A 21,686-nucleotide genomic window follows, 5' to 3' on the forward strand; every position below is an offset into this window, starting at 1 on the left:
ACTGCTCTGCAGCTCACAAGCTTCCTTTGCAATTATGAACATAATCTAGCCAAAATTCAAATACAGAGAAAACCTCCAAAGGCAAATTTAAGCTGATAACCAAAAACATTACACCTCACCCTGACCCTACTGGCCTTGGATCTATTTAAGATCTGAGAAAGGATGAAGGAACATTGATTAAGGGGAGGGAGGGAAAGGAGGGAGGGAAAAAGACAGAGAAAGAGAAAGAAAGGAAGAGCCTAGAAATAATACCTAACCCTTTTGCAAAAACTTACAGTGTATGTACACGTAGTAGCCCTCCCAAAGTGGCATTCAAAGGGCCCACTATGTCTCTGACCACTGGACTCATTCTCCTCCTGGCTCTGTCTTTAATCTCAGCCCAGCTACTCTGGCTCTTTTCTCATTCTCCTGCTGTCTCTTTCCATTTGCCCTCTCACTGACTGATACACTGATCTCTCGGTCACTCGGCTTTCTGCTCCACTGAGTCCATATTACTAATAACACCTCCGCCACGGCCAGTTTACCTCATGAAGGCAGGAGCACATCATTACAAAATAAACTCATAACTTTGACATTCTAGCAAATACACGCCGTTTGTTATTTTTACGGCTTTAGTCTTTCTAACAGGCAGAGGGCATTACATACCTGTTTCATTTATATCTTTAAACACACACATACCAAAAACCAACCCCTCCCCTGCCAAAAAAAAAAAAAAAATCAAAGCAGCCAACTGATGGTGGGGAGTGGGTGGAGTCTAATGGAAGTAAAACCCTTGTCAATCAGAGAAGCCCAATTCTGCTCTGGCTCTGATTTTATGAATGTAATAAACCTGGTGGCCCAAAACTAGTTGTTCTGTGACAAAATGCCTCTTTATTAGAAGTCATTAAATGTGATCATCAATATTTTAAATTATTAATTATTACTAAAAATAAAATTGCTCTAGGAAGACTAGATTCTCAGACATGCTTACTGCCCACAGAACAATCTCAAAGTCCTGCTAATGCAGAATATCTTAGAATCTCACAAGACCTCAAAATAGAAGAGCAATGGTAGACATCAGGAATATGTGGACATAATCAGACTAGGGTACATTTAGTTAAAAACACCTTCTAAGGAAGGCTTCCCTTGAGCTTTTGACTTCTTGGTAATGTACTCCTAACACCTATGACCTGTTTTGGAGAAACAGAATATAGCATCTAAGCATATGTTCTATCAGGGGTTAAGACTTTAGATTCTGATGCTTCAACAAAAAGCTCTGAAGAAGACAATGTACATATCTTTTGCCTCTTTGTTTGGCAAGAACAACAACTCAGGAATGTTATTTTTGGATGGTGATGGCATTAGGCAAAATGGGAAATTCTCTTGATTCTATTGTTAATGAGACCAATTAATGGAGAGATAGTAAAAGTATTTGTCAAGATAAGTCACAGACAAAGACATACAGTGACCAAATGGTGCTTGGAGTTGGGGAATAAGGAGAAAGAAAAGAAAGCTCTCTCTGCACCAGATAGATAATAGCAGGTACAAGGGCCCCCTCTAAAATGTTATCTTCCAGATCTAAAATTTAAAAGCATAAACCAAAAACCACTTCTATTTACCAGTAGTTGTCTCTATTAATAAACTGACACGAGCAGTCTTTCTTAGAATACTGCATGATCTAAAGGTAATCTGCCAAAATGAGAGAATTTGTGTTTTATAGGGGTCATTGCTGACTCGAGTGGTTTTTGTGATGTTAGAATACCTCATGAGAAAAGCTCAAACCAAGATGGTAGATCAGGTCTGGGACACAATCCCTTCTGCCTACCTCCAAAACTAGATTTTTTTCAATCTATGGCCTCTACTCAGCATTTACAGTAAAGTCCAAAACAGCTAGAACTCCCTCATCAAATTAGTCAACTTAGAAAGAAGCTTATTAAAAGGATAAATTTCACTTATTTCTAACTATTTACATATTTGGCTTAATGTTTATTAAGCAATCTGGAATGCTTTATTTTCTATAAGAACAAATTTTTTTTTTTTTTTAAATTTCATGTAGGATTATTACCAGCAACCTGCTCACATTTGTGAGCAGTACTAGGTACATGGAGAATAGACAATGAATAGTCATGAAGAGAATTACAGAAAAATGCAGTTTTGACATTTATTGGATTTGCATTGCATGAGCAAGACATGAACTCTGCCTCTGTTTCCTCATATATAAAATGGGAATAGTATTTCTATAACCTATTTCACAAGGCTTTGGACAGAATAATTTGATAAATCATAAAGTCTTCTTTAAAGTATGAATTTATCATCATTGTTATAATACTCAGAAGCTACTGACAGCAAAAGTAGCCAAATGGAAATCAGTACTTTATTTGGACACTCATTACAATGAAAGAACCTTTTTTTTTTTTTTTTTTTGACAAGTGCCACAACCTAGGAACACATGAAGAGGGAATATAGCTTAAGAAAAGAAGGGCTTCCTGCTCTCCTCTCCTCAATATAAGATCTAAATTAAAATGGGCATACAACCACTGTTGTTGGCAGGCCTGTGAAAAAAGGGCACAGAGAGAACACTAGCTGTTAGTCAAATTACAAAATATGTGCTAAATGGTTCCCTCAAAGACCCTAAGGAATATTCCAAGATTCTACAACTCTAAGAAGCCTCTTGCAAAATAATGCAGACATACATGCATGCAAAGGCAGCTGCTGATGTTGCTACTTATCTAGAGACACTGCAGACAGCTAAGGTTTACCACAGCTGACAGGCAATGAAAACAGTCTAATATACCGCCTGCTCTCTCCTTTAAATCCCTTTTTGGAGATCAAGATAAACACGTTCTTCCTTTCCCCAGCAATCCAGACGTCTGACTGAAGTGGCAAAGTGTTGTGATGTTCTGTGCAAATGAAATCACTATGATACTGAATGAGTGTAGTATGTACTTGTCAGTAGTATGTCTGTCAGCACAGGTACCATGACGCCAAGTATATGTTTACAAAGGAACACAGATGCAACTTAGCCCAGTTTATTTTGTAATCATCTTTCTCTTTACAGGATTGGTGGGTGGGAAGAAATAAGAATATGGTTCTATGCATAAGCATCTTCATAAAGAAATCTGTAAATTCCTTAAGTATTGGTAAGCAGGGTGATAACGATTAACATGCATGCAACAAAAAATAAAATGCTGAAATTCCATGTTATCTTCTATGTATGTGCATGGAGGTGGAAAACTCTTCTTTCAACACTAATATTTCTGATATAGAGAGATTTGGGGCAAGGGGATTCCAAAAACATTATAGTGGTAGGCCTCTATTCTGTACCTCCTTGTCCAGGTTTTTTCATTACTATGAGGAACATTTTTATAAACATTCTGGAGAACTGCTATCAGAACATCCCATCCATGATTCACAGATTAAAGTTACTAGAATCTACCAGCTTCCTGAGAAACTGAAACAAAAGGAGAATGGAAAGGGAAAGGTAAGAAATACGAAGCAGAAACAGAAAAAAGGAATAAAAGAAGAAAAAGAGGTAAACAAGGGGAAGAAAAGTAGTAGAATATAGCTAGAAGAAAGAAGAGAGGGTAAGAGAGCGAGGGGGAGGGGGGAAGAATAATAGCTCATCCACTCAATGCTGCTAACATCCTCCTCCTTGACCTGAAAGGACTACATTTTTAAAAGCTGACAAGTAATTCAATCTCCAATTAACAATTTTAAGTGGTATAGCACATAATACTGTGTAAATGTTTCTCCAGGAATATGTCCAAGGGTGAAACAGAACTAAATCTCTGGGGAGACAAGACCAGGGCTGATAGAACTTCATATTTAGGGGAACTGCAAACAGGGCACTTTGCCAGCAGCATCACCAAAGCCTAGGGTGAACTCAGGGAAGGATGTAACACCTTAACACATTGTCATGAAGTCACAAGCCTCTCACGTGGAGAGCCAGTGATCTAGCACCTGGAGAAGTGAGGGTCCAGGGGTCTCCTTGTGAGGAGAAAAGCTCAATAACATACAGTTGGAGGTAAGTGGGGACAGAATATGACTTGAGAGGCACAGGGGGACTCATGGTCATTCACACTTGGGTCAGAAATTTCCCAGTGAACAGCAATTTTCTGATCCAATCAGATATGATGAAAAGGCAATTTGGCAGAGAAGCTGTACCACCAGTGGTAGACAGAGAGAAAGCATTTAACAGAAAAGTGACCAGGTCACTGACCATGAGCCCTTGGAAACTTCCCATCCCCCATTTCTGTTCACTGAGAACCCAGATTGGGGGTGGAGGGAGAATGAAGGAGGGGTTTAGGTGACAAGAGGACAATGTGTATAAATGGGGAATAGGGAATGGGTGGAAAGCAGGGATTCATTTTTAAAGTAAAGAACAAGGGAAAGCAGCATGTTAGTTTATGGCTGCCTCCTGACAAATGCATGAGAAAGGATTTGGCTTCTGGAGAGAATAAAAGCTGCCAGAAGAAATCACTCATCATAGGGATGGATTTAAACTGTTCATTTAGCTGAAGACATCAGAGTGCTCACAACAGCCTACAGCCAAATCTGGAGATTCAGGGATGAGGGGAAATTATTCCCAGTCTTGGAATCATATTATATAGATTCTCTGGAACTGATCAAGGTATTCAAGTTGGAAAGTGTCCTAATAACCAGACAGTACAACAGTTGCTCTTGCTCAATGCAAAGTAGGCATGGACACATGAATATCTGCTATACTTAACAGTCAGCTTCCAGTAGGAAGAATGATGTTTATTTCTGTAACCCCTGGAACTATTTACTCATTAAAATAAGAATTCTCTATTTCACTACAGTAATACAACCATTGTACCATTCTTATAGTTGTTTCCTCCACCAGATTATAAGCTTTATTGAGGAGGGGAGCATCTTTTGATGAATCACAGTGCTTAGTACAATTTTGCACACAATAGGTATCCAATAAAAATACTTGTTAAATGAATACTTCTCTATATTCCATGAAAAAAAGTTGACTCTAATTTCTAGACCTCATTTGCTCTGGGTCATTCTTAATGTGCATCTATATAGCACAATGAGGAAACTAGTGCAGCCTTTTGTGTCAAAGCTATCTGGGACAACTGCTCCATTTTCTAATTCTTGATGCTAATCCCAGTAGTGATGGTCTGCCCCAAAGAGTCAAGATCATAATTTCACTTTTTTAGAATTTTATTTGGGCTGTTTTTAAGTGAATGAGTCCACATAATATGAAGTCACATCTATGAAAGCTCTTGTGCTGAGTGAAAGCTCTACTTTTCTGGAAGAAAGATGGTTTATAGATAGAAAATCAAAACATTCAACAGGCTGATGATGTTTCACTGGTCTTGGTTTCTCTTATGTGAAAACTTTAAATTGGGAGTGTCTCTCCAATACCAATAGCCTGATATCATCATTTTGTTCCTGCATATCCAAGTGGAAAAGGCTTCAGCATTAAAGTAAGAGAATGGGCAAGGAACAGGAAGGCCAGCTAGGTCCTGCCCATCTGTGGTTCAAGTTAAACAGCTCTTAAGGCTTCTGCCTTCATAATCCAATACTTCTGACTGTGTACATTAGCCGATTAGGCCATATGATAATGGCCAATCTGAGTGAGAGGGGACATGGTCAGATTTGGAGCCCAGCACGGGAAGTGCTCCCAAGAATGATGAACAGCCAGGAATCGGGTTTCTTAGCAGACTAGTTTTTTCGGTCTTTATCATATTCACACAGCAGCCTGAGCACACAGTCTCTGCTCAGGTTTGTCTTCCTCCTCGAAACAGATTGGAGTCCTTGCATTTCTAATCTACCAACGTGTGCAGTTCTTGCACTTTTAATTTATGAGTGTTCAGGGGGGACCTCTCTGACTTGGGAACATATTGGCTCGGTCTAATGCTTGGAGATTATTAAACTCAGAGCTATGCTCCACTATCAAGTCTACAGATCTTTTATTTAGAAGATATGGTGCTCTAAATGCACAAAGAGCTCCCTGTCACCTTCACATTAAAGCCCCTAGTGCCTGGTAAATGGAATTATATAGCTGTCATCTCCTTTCCCCAAAGTTTTAAGAGTACAATGGGCTCATTTTTTCACACTCCATCCCAGCTTCAGAACTAAGAGACCTACTTTGTATTGATTTAAAGTCTCAGAAATAAATAAACCTGCTTCACCACTGTGATTCACAACAAATTCATGATACACTATTGCATGATATATTTCAAGCTCCTGCTCTGGCTCTCTTTTTCCTAGGGTGAGTGATGGGGGAAGTGGGAGGTGGAGGGGAGCTGCAAAGCTGACAGCCTGATGGTTATTGGAGATGGCTACTGACTGCAAATCCAAGAGCAGACACTGCTAGAGGAATCTGGGAGGTTTTTGTTTTTTGGGGTTTTTTTATCCTAAGGGGTGGGGATAGGAAGCTAATTAACCTGGGCCTTAGGCTGGGGGAAAAAACACTAAGTGGATATTGAACTGGGAATCCAAAGCAATGAACATGTGAAGAAAAAGCAAAAGGAAAAGGCCATTCAGCATATGGTGCATAACAGAGTTGGATCCTAAGGGCACTCCATAATGCTTGTTGACTGACTGGAAAACTGTTGAAACTAAAAGCTACTCCAGCTAAGGGAGAATACTAGTCAAGCCCCCAAGAGCATTTGGGTGAAGAAATTAGGAGAAAGGGTGGAGACAGTAGGAAGAGGACACATTACAGGCAACCAAACTTGCCTGCTAGGGGTATCTCTTCTTCTCCACAATGCTCAGTTGTAGAGGCGCAAGGATAACCATCATGCCATAGGCCATCTCAGGAAAATGCATGTTTCAGCCATACATGTCTGCTTCCTGAAATAACTATCCCTGCAAAAATGGGTTTACCTAGTGAGCTTTATTTAGTTCTATAACTTTCAGAAGAAAACTTGGCCAAAAGTAAAGTTTCTAAGCAGTCTAGTTTCCTCAGAAAGACTACTTTCCTCCATGCCCAGAAACCCTGAATCCCACAGATTATTACAGTAAAGTAAAGATGATATCCAGAAAAAGGAGTCTCTGGGCAGGAGAATCTATTAGTACACACTATTCTGAGGAATAATGAGATTCCATGGAACATTTTCACAAAACAAAGACAAATTTTTAAATTTTTGTGAGAAATTTTTGAAGTTGTTTTAATATTAAGTTTCTGTAAAGATAACAAGTCTATGGACAGAGAATATGTAAGAAATTGAATGGTCCACATTGTAGGCCCCCTACAGGATATGAAATAAAAAGAAAGAGAAATTTTATTATGAACCTCACAATGAAGTGACTGCTTTCATTTGTAATAAATGAAGGATCCATTATTTCAGTGGGGTAAAAGCCATTCCCTACAAAGCTTTAGTAACTTTTATGGCAAAATAAACAAACAGGTCACTTAGTAGATACCTGATTCTTAGACAACAGATATACAATTCATAACTGAAACTATTCTCTAAATCTTTCCAGATTGGAAGGTCCTACCTTTTGGCAAAGTCAGCAAGAGCTCACTATCACCTTCATACTAGGATCTACTACAAGGATTCAAAATTCTCTCTCTAAATGTAAATAATGTACACAATATAATAATCATTTTTCAAACCATTTTTAACATGGATTATTGATTACAAACTGGTAACATAAAACTTGAAATATATATAAATTTGAAATTTCCTATGTAATTAAGGTACCAAATACATTAAGTTTCTATGTCAAACATTCATATCTATGGCAACCTTCCAAAGAACTCCCTGCTCTCATGATCTATTCATCAGCATAGATAAGAATCTGCTTTGGATATACCTAATAACATGCACCTAGCATATTCCTAGAGTATTCCAAATAAGACAGCAAAGTCAACTGCCATGATAATACTCTGAACATTTATTTTACCTAAAGAATCCAAGCCAGAGTACTATGATAAGGACAGGATAAAAAGCAGATGGCAGGTAAACCTGCTAAGTACCCAAAATTCCAAGCTGCATTTTAGAAAATGGATTAAAAAAACAAAACAAAAAACAAACAAATAAAAAAAAAAATCCCTGTGTGCTGTGGAATTCCAAGATTCCATGGGATATTTGACAAAGTAGAAAGAAATTTGGTCACTCAATACAGAAAAAGATAGAAGAGAAACCAAAGAATCAATCAAACAGTAGATTCATCTACATCTAGTGTTCAGAGATGGAAGGATATACTCCTTTCCAAGACTTTACTATTACAGTCAGAAATAGGAACATTCAAAGAAACAGCTAAAATGCTTTTTAGAAAACAGAGATCCCATCTGGAGGGATGGGAGTGCTGGGACTATCTTTTGTCAGAATAGGTTGTTAGGGACTTTTAAAAATGCAAATTGCTGGACTAATACTTAGAGTAATTATAGGCTATTGTATCAATAAGTCCTTGGGGACCTTTTTATAAGCAAATGACTGACACATATACTACCCTATCATGACACAACATGGTACCTTTCATGTTAATGGCTTTGTCAAAGTATGTTGGATTATCTTGAGATAGTATGTATAAGGGAAGTAAAAAACCTTCCTGCAGTGCACAAATAAGAATTTCAATTTTAAATTTATTTTGGACACTGTAGAACTTTTGCCTTTTTTTAACCTTCAGAGAAACAGTGATCATAGAATCTACAAACTTATTCTTTGATTCTTGTAAGAGAATACTATATCCTAATCAGAGGTGTGACCTCAGGGATCAAAGAACCTTTACAAAACTTGACAATCAAAATGCTGTGGAACAATATCCTTAGTTTGGGAAATTGCTTATATATTCTACATTATTATCTTTAAAGGAAAGCAAACATTAGAACTGGACATTGGGAGAATGAATACATACCAGATGAATAAAAACAAAACAATTGCCTAGAGACAGTCTGTTCTTTCTTTTCAGAGTACCAGCATGTCAACAACTAGTATCTTTTTACTCCCTCCTCCTCTCCCTGCCCCCAATCCATTCCTTGCCCTCATCCCTAGAAACTTCTGGCTTTGGTTTCAGGACCTTGAGCAATAATGTGGCACTGGTACAATGCTGCAAATTCTAGCAAACAATCCATTGATGATGAGCACTCCAGCATTCTACATATTAACTGCAACCAATTCAAATGACAGTGACACATATGGTTGTGCACAAAATACAGATGACAAAACTGAGGCCCAAAGATGGAAGTGGCTTGCCAGCTTGAAGTATAAGAAACAAGATTTAGAGAATTGCCCACAGCCCAATCACACTCAACATCTAATCCTTGTGGTTCTAGCTGATTCAATAGAAGGAAAAACTGATTAGTGCTGAAAGATAAATGGGAACTCCGAGGTACCCATCACAAAGGAGGTACCTTAGAGTTATTCTGGGTCTCTAGAAAAAGAACCTGTGACCCATCAGTGTCAAAGAAGTTATTCCCATTTCTAAATCCGCTGCCTTGTGCCTTACCTCCAGAGGAAGTAGCTATCTAGAGGGCAAGGCAAGGTTGTTCTCTTCAAACAGTCTCTCCCTAAGAGAAGCTAGGACGTCAGTCTATCATTGCTATGACTCTGGCAATACTAACCATTTTATACAGGAAAGGGAGAGGGGGAGAGGGAGAAGAAGAAGGAAAGAAGAAGAGGGAGAGGGGAAGAGAGAGGGGGGGAGGGGGAAGAGGGAGAGGGATCAGCCCTTGTAGGTATCTTTACCAATTCCACTTGACTTGTGAGACATTTAGGGTCCTGAAAGTCAAGCAGAATGTTACAGGCCTAAGGGATGATGATGGTAGTAAAACACTTGGATTCAGAATTCTGGATTACAGTAGGGTTAAAGTTAATGAGGCATCTATCTGCACAGTGAATTAGCCAGTCAAAAAGAGGATAAAGTTCAAGTTTCTGAGCCAGTCAACAGGCAGACCAAGCTTGTGAATGGACTCTTTAAGAGTAAAAGGAGATGTGGGCTTTTTTCCCTTTTTAAAAATTCCTTCATGCCCTTGTAGTGGAGAGGTGAGGGTCTTCCTGAAGACACCATGACTCACTAAGTGGCTCTTCTGGTACTATGTATACCACCCAAGTAGATTGCTGTCCACAGACTACAATTCCTGGGGGACTAGATATCTCTGAACTATTTTTCTGGAAGACAGCCACAGAGAGTTACAGGTAAGCAAGTCTGCTTACCTGTAACATCATTCTTAGGATGAGATGAGGCAAAAAAGAAAAATATTCAGACACTTTGTTTTATCAAACTTCAGGAAAGGTTAGCATGAGTAAGTCTGCACAAAGCAGTAATTCACGGGACAAATGTCCTGTTTCTAATTCTAATTATGTTCACTTATACTAATCATGATTCTTTCCCTCAAGGCCTAAAGCAGAAAGTAGGAAACTTTCAAGCCTGAAAACAGTCCATCACAGGCCACTAAGGTGGAACTGGGAATAGAGCATCAGAACTGGAATCATAAACATTCATATGCATGATGACATCAGAAACTCTGTAAACAGGAGCAAATCACCCTGCTTGACTCAGTTTCCTCATCTGTGAAATAAGTTGGAGAAAAAAATATCAAACTTTTTGCCAAGAAAATCCAGATAAGGCAACATAACTGAATACAATTAAATAACCAACAATAGTCAATCATAATTTTAGTTAAACAGAGGGTCATCTAGATATTTAAGAGTATCGAGTCTGCTACCTTCATTACTCAGAACATAAGTCTATGTATTTTAGAAACATTTTTGCAGTTTTCTTAAGTAATTCAAGCAGGGGGAAAAAAAGACAAAAAAGAAAAGAATACACAAAAATAGGGACAAGAAACCAAAGGGAATAAAAGTATTCATTCTGAAAGAACTTTCAGATCTTAGAAAGATCTAACAGTAAAATAATACCATGTGAAAAAGGACTAAATTATTCAAAGTAAAAATAGAAAATAAACTGAACATTTACATTTTTCAGGCAACTTACTTTGTGCTACAAAAAGAAGTCTTTTTCAAAGTAAAATGTCTTTAGAAGCAAAGGCATAAAGATCCAAACTAATTAAAAACAGGTCAGCTAAGGACTAGGAACATCAGGTGTGCATTGAGATGGAGTGTAGCTATAAAGGCTTGAAGCATGTATGCAGTGCATTAAATTGGGAATGCAAGTCTCTCCAGTTCCACTTCTATTAAAAAAGGAACAAATTGAAATTTACATGTTACTGAATTCCAGAAGCATAATATGCAGCATGTCAACTCTTTCACTTCAAATCTTACCATGTTAAGCAAGTGACAGGGAAAAAGAAGGGTGGGATGAAGGGGTATGGAGAAAGTTAAAAAAAAAAAAAATCTCTGCCTCAGCAAAAGTTTTCATTAAAATTTTAGACAAATGATCTCTGTGTCCTTCTCCCATGCTCCATGCTATTTCTATGCAAATAACAACCTCGTGGTTTATATCTTATTATTTCCACCAGAGCTGCAACGACATGACCTGAGATGTGTACCGTGGGGGGGAAGAGGAGGGAGATTGGGAGAGGAAAGAGAAAGAGAAAAAGACAGAGAGAGAGAGAGAGAGAGAGAGAGAGAGAGAGAGAGAGAGAGAGAGAGAGAGAGTGCTCACTCAGGTGTGAAAAAATATTGTCAGGAGTGAGCGTCAGGAACAAAAAAAATTGCAGGGATAACGTGTTTATTTCAGAACCCCCACTCCCCACCCCCCTGCAAACCAGCACCTTTTAAAATTCATTGGGCATCAGGCGATCATGCACAATCCATCTGCTTTCACTTTATCATTTGCATTTCATGCCTCCTGGCTTTTGATGTGCTGATACTTTGATGCAGTCAGGAGACTCACATTATCATTATTTCCATTTTCAAGAGGGTCAAGGGATCAGCATGTGCATGGGTACACCAGATTTAAAAAAAAAAAATTCAACCTCTGTGTACCCCATCTTCCAACCTGCACCCAATCCAGATTTTTAAAAAATACAACCTCTATATACCCCATCTTTCAAGCCTGTACCCCAATATATATTGTAAAAAATAAAGACTTGAAAAAGTGGGAGTGAAACACATATGATCTAAAAGCCTGCACATGCCCCATATATCTGAGTTCTATACACACATGTACACACCTGTCAAGAAGTGATGAGACAAAAATAAAGAAGGCTCCAGTGAGTCAGAGACACAGAGAAATACAGATACACAAAGATACACAGACACGGGGGGACCTGAGACACCTTTACATTAGAAGTTGGGGGTGGGGAGGGAGGAGACAGAAAGAAATGAGAGGAGAGAAGAGAGGATACACATATAAGCACAGTAGGATCTCTGCGTGCGCGCACGCACATATACACACACACACACTGTGAAGGACAGAGACACATACAGACGGACAGCACAAAGAGAACAAGACACTGCACAAGAGGGAACAAATGTGATAGTGTAGATGTGAAATAGTTTTCTTTTTTCACATGAGGTAGACAAAGGGATTGATCATAAGGACAGTCTTCATGAATCTGCAGGAAAGGACGTATCTTATAGTAAAAGAGAGCTGAGAAGCCCTGGATACAGAGGGTGAGGCCTTCACAGCAGGAGGAGGAGCTCCAGATCTAACTCCTTCAGTCTTCATCAAGCAATAATCCTAGTCTTCCAAAGGAGAAGTGAGCTATCCTTGGGGAAGGGTCAGCTGCACCATGACTTTTTCCCCTGCAACTTAAACTTTTCCTTTAACACTATGGGCTAGAGAGAAAGTGAATATAATCAACTAAATCTGGAAGAGTTCAGTCAACAGAGTTTTATAAATAGTACAAAATGTTTTATAGCAGTAATGAAGTACAAAAGGCAAATAATCATCTTTAATTTCTATAAGAATCTCCACATATAATCCACTATCTAGGGGGGGAGAAAGGGGGAAATAAAATCCAATGCAAAAGATCACATTTTGGAAATTAACTTCGTGGCCATGGATGCACTTTGAACACAATCTGAAGGGAAAAGGATACTTTACGATTCTCTTTAACATTCATCATTTTCTCATCATAGGGAAGTAACCAAAAGAGCAACTTTCTCCTTCAGTAGTACTAACATACAATTTTTATTTCCAGGCTATACTCCAAAAGGGAAAGTCAATGAGGTTTGCTATGCTACCTGCATCTGTCTTCTTAGCATGGACCTTCTGTAACCTGGCCAATATAAAATACATAGCTAATTGCCCAAAAATTCATGTTAGAGTCTGTTTTGAAAAACCAGTGAGAACAAATGTTCACTAATATCTTCTCCAAAGGAATCAATGGAAAAAGTCCTTTTCTATTTCTTTCAATTGAAACTTAAATCATATTAGAGAATCTCCAAATATCAACTACACATTATTCTCCAGAAGACTCAGTTCCCTGCAGGGCTCCTTGTAGAAGACCAAAAATTTCTGAATTTGTGCTGGGAGAAAGACTGCAGAAGGTTACCATACCAAAGGTGGGGCAAAGGAGTACCTGTGGTCTACTGAGAAAGCCAGAACCACTCTTGCTTTATTTGTATTCATTTATCCTTTCATAATATTTCCATAGCTGAATGCATTAAGTATTATTTTCAATGTGAAAAACTGCATGTTTACCTGGAAGCTAAAAAGCACTACCAAGCTAAAAGGCTGAAAGAGGATCAATCTTCAAAAAACCCTCTTCACCCAGCATGAAAACCTTCCTATAGATCTGTACTTTTGTAAACATACACTGTGCAGAGGACAGGTGTCATTTAAAGGGCTGGGGAGTTGAGAAGAATATGCCCTCATCTTTCTACCTAAAACATACAAAGGTCAGCTTAAGTCATGTCATGTAAGCTAATAGAACAGATCTAAATGACATAAGACAGACACTGGCATTGCTATTACTTTGAAAAAACAAAAGATCTAAAAGTGAAGAGCAAAGCACCTGGCTTCATGTAAATAAAAAACTGAATCATGATGCTGAAGAAGAAAGGCAATGAAAAGAATGAAATTGTAGCAATAGATGAAACAGGGAAAGAAAGAAGGGAGAGGCAGAGATAAGTATAGGACGTGTAGAAATCAATAATTTGACTGAAGTATATAAATTTTAAAACATCCTCGTATCTCCCATATTCTCAGAGCAACAAGCATAGTTTCCTCTGTCCTAAAACTTCCAACATTTATAGGTACATATCAATTCCTATTTAAAAAAAGAAACACATTGATTAGAGAACTGGGGAATAGAAGTCACTCGTCCACTTCAATGAACCTTTAGGCTTCTTCAGAAAGCCAACAGGTATAAGAGAAAAGAAAATCTACCAGTATTCATACTCACACAAGGGTACACAGAAAGTCACACAAACACATGCTCTCAATCTAAGTTGAGAATGCATACCCAATATCAAAAAAGCCTCATTAAAAATTCCCTCACAAACCTAATGAACTTACTTTGTTGAGGGCTCCAGCTCCCGTCAGAATCAAATGGGAGTTCTCGACCTGGATGGTTCTCTGTCCTAATCGGACTAGATAAGCTCCGATTCCAATGGCCCGGCAAGTTACCTTAGAGAGGAGGGAAAAAACGAACAAATATATTAGACATTTGGGATCTACAAGTCAGTCTATGGGCATACCGATATTTAGTCAGCAAAAAGACATGACCAGACATAGGGCATTTCTTTGTATCTGTTCTACTTATAATAATAAAGGTTAATTTCTTATTCTGAATAAAGAGGCAATAATATCAGGAACAATGAAGCACAAAAAAAAGCTATGACTTTCAACAAACTCAAGATAACTAAAAAAGGTTATTAGGGATAATCCTAAGGGCAAAAAAAAAAAAAAAAAAATATCAGAAACGGAAAACAGAATAATAAGGATGGACAATACAAAATACGACAATGTTCCCCAAGTCAATTAACTCTTCTTTTCTCATATGTTGAGAGGTTCTAACCTAAGAGAAATGATCTTCAGACTGAAAATATATGATAAAATTAGTTAGTGGGACACTGAAACCAAGATAACTGAAGACATGGCAAGAGAACATCCAGTTGCTGCAGATAATTTCAGGTTACTGGCTTATAGAACTATGATCTAATGGGATCCTGGATAGTGCACTGGATAGAACTATTGCCCAGGAATCAGGAGGACCTGAGTTCAAATCCAGATTCAGATACTTGACATTACTTAGCTGTGTGACCCTGCAAAGTCACAACTTCAATTGCCTAAAAATAATCCCCAAAAAACAAAAACAAACTACTATTTCAAGGCCATTAAAGAACTTGAAGACACTGCTCCTAAGTCATTGTCGGTTACCATAAAAGCAGGACAAGAAGGGGGAATCTGCATTTGAAGCAAAAAGACCAATATATCCTAAATATAGAGAAGTTAAGCTAACTAAAAATTGATTGAATGATCATTAGCTAATAAGAGATGATTTTTCATTGGGTGCTGTCCTGGGTCCTGTTCTGTTCAACATTTTAAACAATAACTTCTACGAAGATCATATTTGTAGATGACACAAAGTCTGGATAGATGGCTAATGCCAAATGATAGAACTAAAATTCCAAAAAACTTTTTCTCAAAGACTTTAGAAAAATCGACCAAATCGAAACAAATGAAATTTAAGAAATAAATGTAAAATACCACACTTTACAGATTCTAAAAAAATCACCTGTAAGTATATTAGAGGGAAAATACTGCTTTAAAAAACCAGTTTGCATGATAAAGAACTGTGGGTTTTACTGTACTACAGAGTGGGACATATTAGCTGAAAAAGCTAATGTGATCTTAGATTATATTAATAGAAACATAATGTCCAGAATGAAATAAGTTATAACATTTCTATATTCAGCCTTAGTCAGCTAATATCTATAATACTATGTTCAATTCTGCTGTCAAATTTTAGGAAGGAGATTGTTAAGTTGGAGTTCATCCAACAAAATACAACAATGATAGTAAGAGGACTTGAAACCATGCCAGAATTGGCAGAAGAAACTACAAGTGTTCAGCATGGAAAACAGAAGCAAGAAAGAGAGATATAATAGCAATCCAAGTGTAGGAAGGGGTTGTCTTGTGGAACAATGATTTGTTTCACTTGCCCTCTCGTTCCCCTCAATCCAAATCAAAAGTGATGGTTAGGAAGGATGACTCTGACTTGATAAAAGTGAAAACTTGCTAACAATTAGAGCTATTCAAAAATTAAATGAAATACTCTATTCTGGTGGAAGTCTTTAAGTAGAAGGCAATCACCACTTGACTAGGCACTGAGAGGGGGAATTTTCTGGAAGCTAAAAATGAAACTAGATGACATCTAAGAATTCCTTCCAAATCTGAGATGCTATAATTCTATAAAATGAAATAGGTAGTATCTGAATATTTAAAATGAATTCAATCAAACACTTTGTGGATCACAAAGACTCCCTGCCTTTTCCTCATGTTTTTCATCTTTTGCCCATTTCATAACTAGAAACTAAAGAAAGTTAGAAACAAGAGTGAAAAGAGCTAAAATTCCAACAATTCATTTTGCTACCAGTTTTGTTCTAGTAGCCTAGGTGAGAAAATGAACATTGAAACCAATGGAGATACCTCCCAACTATTCCGATTACCTGTGCTTTGTATTAACATGACTAAATTCAAGTAAGCTATACACATACAAACAATTAACAGGTATGAGAATTCTGTGCTGCAGAGTATCTAAAATGTACATAACTGAAAACTTGAATTCATCTTAAATTGGATTTTAAATTAATTTTATTCAGAAAAAACTGAAATCTCTGGGATAGATATCTGAGGAATTTAAAATAACGTCTACAAATCACTGTTCCATTCAGGTTATGATAGCAAATGAGATAAATTTAATAACTTTTTTAAAAATTGCACATTTTGACTACAAAAAGATTTACCAGGCTGATAGTTATGATCTCATCATATGCCAATGAGGTTTCTCCAGCAATCATCCCAGAACCCCTGAGGTTCTCAGCTCCAAGTCCTTCTTCTTTCCCAATAATATCTGTTATCTTATACCTATCAGATACAACCAACCAAGTAATGAATACCAAGAAAACAAAATAATCATTATTAAAAATTTGCAAAAAAAAGCACAATTTTTATAATTAGCACCCAAATGCCTTTTCATTAATTTTTTCATTGATAATCCTTTCGTTTTTGCCTTGCTTCACAATATACACTTATGCTTCTTTGTTAGAAGGTGAATTAATATAGAAAGAACAGGGAGAAGTAACTCCTTAATATGACATGCAGTTATCATTTAAAAAAAAAAGGAGATTTTCTAAAGATCAGTTCCAATATAGTGAAGTATTAGGAGAGATTAGCCCAAGGCCCTTTCTATGTCAAAAACTTGAAGAAGGATTATAATGACCACTTTCTGACTGTGGCCTTTTGGAGGACCAGGCAAAGTGAATTGTCAAAGTGGTCCAGAAAGCATCCTCTAGCTCCAGTGGGATTGGCATTAGTCTTGTTGACAGGGCATTGGGAGCACAAGTTGACAATGGGAAATGGGATGTGGGGAATGAAGCTCATAACAGGAAGGAAAAGTATAAAGTTGAAAAGCAAAGGTGAGCATATATTATTGCTACTCTACATGTGCCCAAAGGGCTTGGCACTGAGTATGTTTTTGCAAACTGAAACAATAAATATACCATAAAGGCTCTTATTACTTTCATTTGATATTTCTTTGTTCCCTTCTTTATTTCTGTATTCTCTGTCAATTCTTTTTGTGTGTGTCCTGTGTCAGGCTTTGTATCTACTTCCCAGATATCCCTTGGCTTTTATCTTTTTCCAATACCCCCTCAATTTCTATTTAGGGTCCACTTCAGGCATCAGGTTCACTTCCATTGAGGTTTTTTCATACAAGGAGTGAAACCAGAGGTTAACTTTCTGAATTACGACTGCATTGGGACTAAACAGTCCCAATTCTGGAAAAGATGTGCTCATACTCTCATATCATAGCCAACACATCCAGAAACTCATTTTCCTGAGCATTAATAGTAGAAAAAAATTATCTCCCCCAAAAAATTTTTTGTTGTATTATTCTAGTGTATTTCATTTTATTCTTACCACAACATGTCCATAGAAGTCAGAATTTCACAATTCTTAATTTATGACCTAATTCATTTCTGATTCAGGGCTTTTTAACAACTATTGCAATGACTACAATGACCAAAAATCCTTGATATCACTACTATAATCACCAAGTAAACAAGAAAACACAAGATCTTTTTCCAAATGCTCATCTCTCACTCTGTCTGCACCTACCTGGATTCCCCTTCATCTTCCACATGCTCACAGTGAACAGAGTTCAGGGCGCTGACCCTCTTATAATCTTGAGGAGTCAGATAAAGATACTTGTATCCCTGTGAAGCACAAATAGTCTTTACTCATTATTTCCTGACACCATAGAAATAATACATGCAGCAAAATATATATTCCTGTTCCAAAGCAATCAGTAAATTTCCCTATCAGTTTTTGAGATATACTGCCAATCTGACACTAGTATAGTCAATTCTTTTATTTCCCTCAACAGTATTTGATTTGATTATTCCAAATACTTTAAAAATAGTTTTCAACATTCATTTTGTAAGAAGAAAATACTACACTTCAATATACATTCATTCTCCATAAATGATCTCTCTCTGAATATAAGTGCCATTTTGCATCGCAAGTCTATTAGAATTGTCTTGCATCACTGCATTGTTAAGAAAAGGTAAGTCTATCATAACTAATGGTCACATAATTTTGTTCTTGGTTCTGCTCACTTCACTCAGCATCAGTTCATTCAAGTCTCTTCAGGCTTCTCTGAAATCATCTTGTTCATTTTTTATACAACAATAAGATTTCATTTCAAAAACATAAAAATAAAAATAAATAATATCTGATTACATTCATGTGCCATAACTTATCTAGCCATTCCCCAATTGATGGGAATTTCCAATTCCTTAACATGGCCAGTTCTGCTTTGAAAGATCTAAGTGATTCTTTCTCTAGTCACTGACATATGAAACAACCTGAACTTCAAACACATTCCATTCATTTCCTTTTTATCATGGTCAGAGGATTCATCAGTCCCTGGATCTTAATTTCTCAAATCTAAACAGTGTCAGGAGAATCCAACTGTGAAGAGGAAAAACATAATTGAAGAATCACGCAAAAAATCCTCAAATTCAAAGAAATTAGAAATCTGGGATATCTGTTACTGGTCATTAAGCACAAATTCTTTCCTTTAACCACAGATCCTTTCTCAACCTGTGGCTTCTAATTGCTAAAATTTCAATTTTTCCAAATCATAATAAATTATCTGTCTTATTCTATACTATCTGCTACTACATTGTACTTGCTTGGCGTTCAATTTTAGCATTCTTACCTTGTAAGGATCATCAGGATCTACCCAGGCCACATGGAACATGTGACGTATTTCCTCTGCCAACCCAATTCTTGCTCCACTATTAGCAGCCACAAAAATGCGAGGGATACCCTCTGCCCTGGCAAGCTCAGAAGCCCTCAGAAATAGCACATCTTCTTGAGGTCCAAAGGACCCAATTCGATAGGTGATATCATTTCCAATAACAATGATATCTCTTCCTTCTGGGTACTCAGGACTCTTGAGTGTCATTTTCCAAGCCACCATGCCTATCTGAAAAGGAATAAAAGAAATATATAAATAAAAGAATAAACAAAGAAGGTTCTCAAATTGCAACATATTAACAATTCTATGGAAGAACATTGTGAAAAATGTAGAAAGTAAAGACATGAAATTAAAGAGAAAATGATAATGAAAGATTCTGAAACTGGAGGCAAGAAAGGAGAAGTAGAGAAAAAGGGAGGGAGGAAAAAGACGAAGGGAAGGGAAAAGAGAGAAGCAGGGAGGAAGAGAGGAACAGAAATTTGAGGAAATGAAATATGAGAGAAGTAAAGGAAAAGCTGAAGGAGCAGATGGACTTACAACTCAAGGAAAGAATTCAATGAGACTCTAACAGAAGCACCTGAGAGACTGAAAAGAAATGAAGTAATTGGGGGAAAAGGAAGAGCAGAAGGACTATAGGAGACAAAAACTGTCTAGAAGGAAGCACAAAAAAGAAGACAGAAAAAGTGATGAAGAATTACAGCAGGCAAAACAACATCAAAAAGAAAAGAGGCCATTCCCTTCCATTGTGTGCTGACTTGGAAAACATGTTAATTGTTCTGTAAGAAATGACCAGCAGGATGATTTCAGAAAGGCGTGGAGGGATTTATATGAACTGATGCTGAGTGAAATGAGCAGAATCAGGAGATCATTATATACTTCAACAATAATACTATATGATGATCAATTCTGATGGACGTGAATCTCTTCAACAATAAGATGAACCAAACAAGTTCCAATAGAGCAGTAATGAACTGAGTGAAAGAACTCTGGGAAATGAATGTGAACCACTACATAGAATTCCAAATCCCTCTATTTTTGTCTGCCTGCATTTTTGATTTCCTTCACAGGTTCATTGTATATTATTTCAAAGTCCGATTCTTCTTGTGCAGTAAGATATCTGTATAAATACGTATACATATATTGTATTTAACATATACTTTAACATATTTAATATGTATTGGCCTACCTGCCATCTGGAGGAGAGGGTGGGGAGAAGGAGGGAAAAAGTGGGAACAGAAGGTTTTGCAGGGTTATTGCTGAAAAATTACCCATGCATATATCTTGTAAATAAAAAGCTATTAAAAAAAAAAAAAACACTACATGTTAAAGGAATTAGAGTAGGTAATGAGGAAACCAAATTATCGCTCTTCGCATATGATATGATGGTATACTTAGAGAACCCAAGAGAACCAACTAAAAAGCTATTAGAAATAATCGAGAATTTTAGCAAAGTTGCAGGTTACAAAATAAATCCACATAAATCATCAGCATTTGTATACATCAAGCCATTCTCCAATTGATAAATATCAAAGGATATGAACAGACAATTTTCAGACTGACAAAATCCAATACTAAGAGATATAAAAAGAAATTCCATTTAAAGTAATTGACGATAATATAAATTTGGGAATCTATCTGCAAGGGAAAGTGAAGAACTATATAAGACAAGCTACAAACACGTTCCACACAAAGTCAGATTTAAACAATTGGAAAAATATTAAGTGCTCTTAGATAGGCCAAGCAAATATAATAAAGATGAAAATACTACCAAATCTATTTATTTAGTGCTATACCAACCAAGCTTCCGAGAAACTATTTTACTGACCTAGAAAAAATAATAAAATTCATCTGAAAGAACAAAAGGTCAAGAATTTCAAGGGAACTAATGAAAACAAAGAAAAAAAAAAAAAGGCAAATGAAGGCCTAGCTGTACTAGATCTAAAACTATATTACAAAGCAGCAATAAAAACTATTTGGTACTAGCTAAGAAACTGAGTAGTCAATCAATGGAATAGGTTCCAATTTTTGGAATAAGAATTCACTATTTAACAAAAACTGCTGGGAAAATTGGAAACTAGTATGGTACTAGGCAATGACCCACACTTAATACCATATACCAAGAAAAGGTCAAAATGGATTCATGATCTAGGCATAAAGAATGAGATTATAAATAAATTAGAAGAACATAGGATAGTTTACCTCTCAAATCTGTGGAAGGGGGAGAAATTTGTGACCAAAAAGGAACTAGAGATCAAAATAGAAAGTTTTGATTATATTAAGTTAAAAAGTTTTTATACAAACAAAACTAATGCAGATAAGGTTAAAAGGGAAACAATAAACTGAGAAAACATTTTTACATTCAAAGGATCTGGTAAAGACATCATTT

At 36.9% G+C, this 21,686-nt stretch overlaps 1 protein-coding gene across 4 annotated transcripts in view; it reads right to left on the bottom strand.

Moving 5' to 3' along the window:
* ACACA (acetyl-CoA carboxylase alpha) overlaps positions 1-21,686 on the bottom strand; it is a 221,727-nt gene that overhangs the window by 41,225 nt on the left and 158,816 nt on the right. For all 4 annotated transcript variants that reach the window (XM_074262047.1, XM_074262045.1, XM_074262046.1 and 1 more), the window contains 4 exons: positions 19,259-19,528; positions 18,154-18,251; positions 16,782-16,902; positions 14,329-14,439 (listed from right to left, as the gene is read on the bottom strand). In XM_074262047.1, coding sequence (XP_074118148.1) covers positions 14,329-14,439; positions 16,782-16,902; positions 18,154-18,251; positions 19,259-19,528 — 600 coding nt within the window. The remainder of the gene's footprint in view (positions 1-14,328; positions 14,440-16,781; positions 16,903-18,153; positions 18,252-19,258; positions 19,529-21,686) is intronic.

Source organism: Sminthopsis crassicaudata, chromosome 4 (genome assembly GCF_048593235.1).
Source record: "Sminthopsis crassicaudata isolate SCR6 chromosome 4, ASM4859323v1, whole genome shotgun sequence".
Taxonomy (NCBI): Eukaryota; Metazoa; Chordata; class Mammalia; order Dasyuromorphia; family Dasyuridae; genus Sminthopsis; species Sminthopsis crassicaudata.